This window comes from Carassius carassius, unplaced genomic scaffold, assembly GCF_963082965.1.
Source record: "Carassius carassius unplaced genomic scaffold, fCarCar2.1 SCAFFOLD_126, whole genome shotgun sequence".
NCBI lineage: Eukaryota > Metazoa > Chordata > Actinopteri > Cypriniformes > Cyprinidae > Carassius > Carassius carassius.
The window spans coordinates 52,501-55,000 of record NW_026775045.1 but is presented as its reverse complement, the minus strand read 5'-3'; the positions used below and the strand labels follow the sequence as shown (position 1 = coordinate 55,000).

Sequence of the window (2,500 nt, the reverse complement as noted above, 5' to 3'; positions counted from 1 at the left end):
GTTTGATTGTGCTTGATGGAAGTCCAGCCAGAAGAGCATTGCAGTAGTCCAGCCTAGAAATAACCAGGGCCTGGACAATCTGCATCTGCAATGTGTTATTTGAAGGTCAGCTGGTCATCAAAGATTACACCCAAGATTTCTGACCGAAGTTCATGGGATAATTGTAGAAGAACCTAGCTGGATGGTGAAATCATACTGTAGAGTTGGAGCAGCAGGGAAGACGAGAAGCTCAGTCTTTGACAGGTTGAGCTGTAGGTGATGTTTTTTTCATCCATGCCGAGATGTCCGCCAGGCAGCCTGAGATCTGTGCAGCTACTGTTGGATCATCTGGTTGAAATGAGAGATAGAGCTGTGTGTCATCAGCATAGCAATGGTAGAAGAAGCCATGTGCCTGTATGATGGGACCCAGTGATGTCGTGTATATGGAGAAGAGGAGGGGTCCCAGAACTGATCCCTGAGGAACCCCGTGACAAGTTGAAGTGTTTTGGATACTTTACCTCCCAGAGCCACCCTGAAAGACCTATCAGTAAGATATGATTCAAACCAGTGAAGTGGAATCCCTGTGATGTCCAGTGATGAGAGGGCAGACAGGAGCATCTGATGATTGACCGTGTCAAAAGCAGCAGATAGATCCAGCAGAATAAGAACTGATGATTTTTAATCAGCTTTTTCAATCCGCAGTGTTTCTGTGTCTGACAGTAGCCCAGTCTCAGTTGAATGGCCGCTCCTGAAACCTGACTGGTTAGCATCCAGTTTGTTGTTCTGTGAGAGAAACAATGATATCTAGTTGAAAACAACTCTTTCGAGGGTTTTCGCTATGAATGGAAGGAGAGAGACAGGTCTGTAGCTATCTGTAAGTGAAGTGTTTAATGAAGGTTTTTTGAGCGGTGGGTTACCCGAGTCTGCTTGAATGCAGTGGGGAAGGTGCCTGTGAGGAGAGATGTGTTGATGATGTGTGTGAGTGCTGGTAAAAGTGTAGGAGAGATTGCTTGGAGGAGGTGTGAGGGGATTGGGTCTGGAGGGCATGTTGTAGGACTGTAGGAATTTGGGATACTTCTGTGATACTTCTGCCTCAGTGAGGGGCAAAAAGATGAAAGCAAAGGCTGATACATCCTCAGGTCTGAGGAGTGAATAGAAGTCTATAGTTTAAGGCTTGTCCAGATGGATGTGAATGTTATTTTTTATTTAAATTTTAGTTCAATTTGTAGTACATTTGTTGTGTTTTTTTTTCTATTTTTTTTTAAGTTCGTTTTTTATGTCTACAATTTTAATTTTTATAAAATATATTAAAACTTACTTTTTATTTTAACTTGTCTTAAATTAGTAAATTAATTATACATTTTTTATAGATAAAAAATGAAGATAAAAACAGCAAAATTACTAAAACTTCAATTAAAATTAAAATAAAAAACAATATAAAAATAATAGAAATTATACTAATATATCACTGGTGTTATTTTCTTAAATAAATAAAAAATCAAATTAGTAACAAAATTACTAAAATGAAAATTTCTAATTTTATTTCAAGTAACAAGAATGTTTTGGTGGTTTTAGTTTGGGGTAGCTGTAATCAGCGTGTTTAACTCCTCGTGGTTCAGGGCGGAGTGAAGGTGTTGATCACAGGACCGTGGTCAGAGACAGACGGACGATACTCCTGTGTGTTTGACCAGAGCAGAGTTACTGCTTCTCTCATCCAGCCAGGAGTCCTGCGCTGTTACTGTCCTGGTGAGGACACACACACACACACACACACACACACACACACACACACATACACACACACACTCACACACACACACACACACACACACACACACACACACACACTCACACACACACACACACACACACACACAGGCGTTCACAGCTTCACAGAACACATCCAGTCTGACAGAGAGAAGTAATTTCAGCTGAAGAGCAAAGCAACAGTTTCACGCCACGAACACACAGATGAGGGTCCATGTCCTCAAATAAAAGACCAATAAGAGGAAGCACTCATATTTTCATAATAAGCATTACATTTATTTTGTGTAATAAAAATGGTAAAATCTCACTTCATTAATGTCTCTATGATGATTTCTCAAATTCTTCTTCACTTAAACTTCAAAGGCTGTACAATAACAGAGAAATATTATAATAAAAAATATTATGTTAAGAATTGCAAAACATTTTTTATATATTACATTTTGCATTTGGATTTCTTTCTTGTTATGTTAAAAAAAATGCAAATAAGGCACTGTCTACACAAATATACACTAATTTGCATATATTTCTTAGTCCAGAATATTCTATAGTCATATCAGAGTTAAATGTTTTTCCAGAAGGGATTCTGGATTTCTCTTTTTATCATAAATCAGAAAATACTGTCAACAGAAAGAAAACAAACCCATTTCCAACATGGTTTTAAGAGTGAAATGTTTTATAAATCAGTGTAAAAGAAATATAAACAAACCTTCAGAATACAGAGAGGAAGAAAACTGTACAGTTTGGTGTTTGTAAG

At 37.9% G+C, this 2,500-nt stretch overlaps 1 protein-coding gene across 2 annotated transcripts in view; it reads left to right on the top strand.

Moving 5' to 3' along the window:
• The window catches only part of LOC132134444 (calmodulin-binding transcription activator 2-like), a 56,071-nt gene that overhangs the window by 21,300 nt on the left and 32,271 nt on the right, over window positions 1-2,500 (top strand). For both annotated transcript variants that reach the window (XM_059547073.1, XM_059547072.1), the window contains exon 9: window positions 1,599-1,725. In XM_059547073.1, coding sequence (XP_059403056.1) covers window positions 1,599-1,725 — 127 coding nt within the window. The remainder of the gene's footprint in view (window positions 1-1,598; window positions 1,726-2,500) is intronic.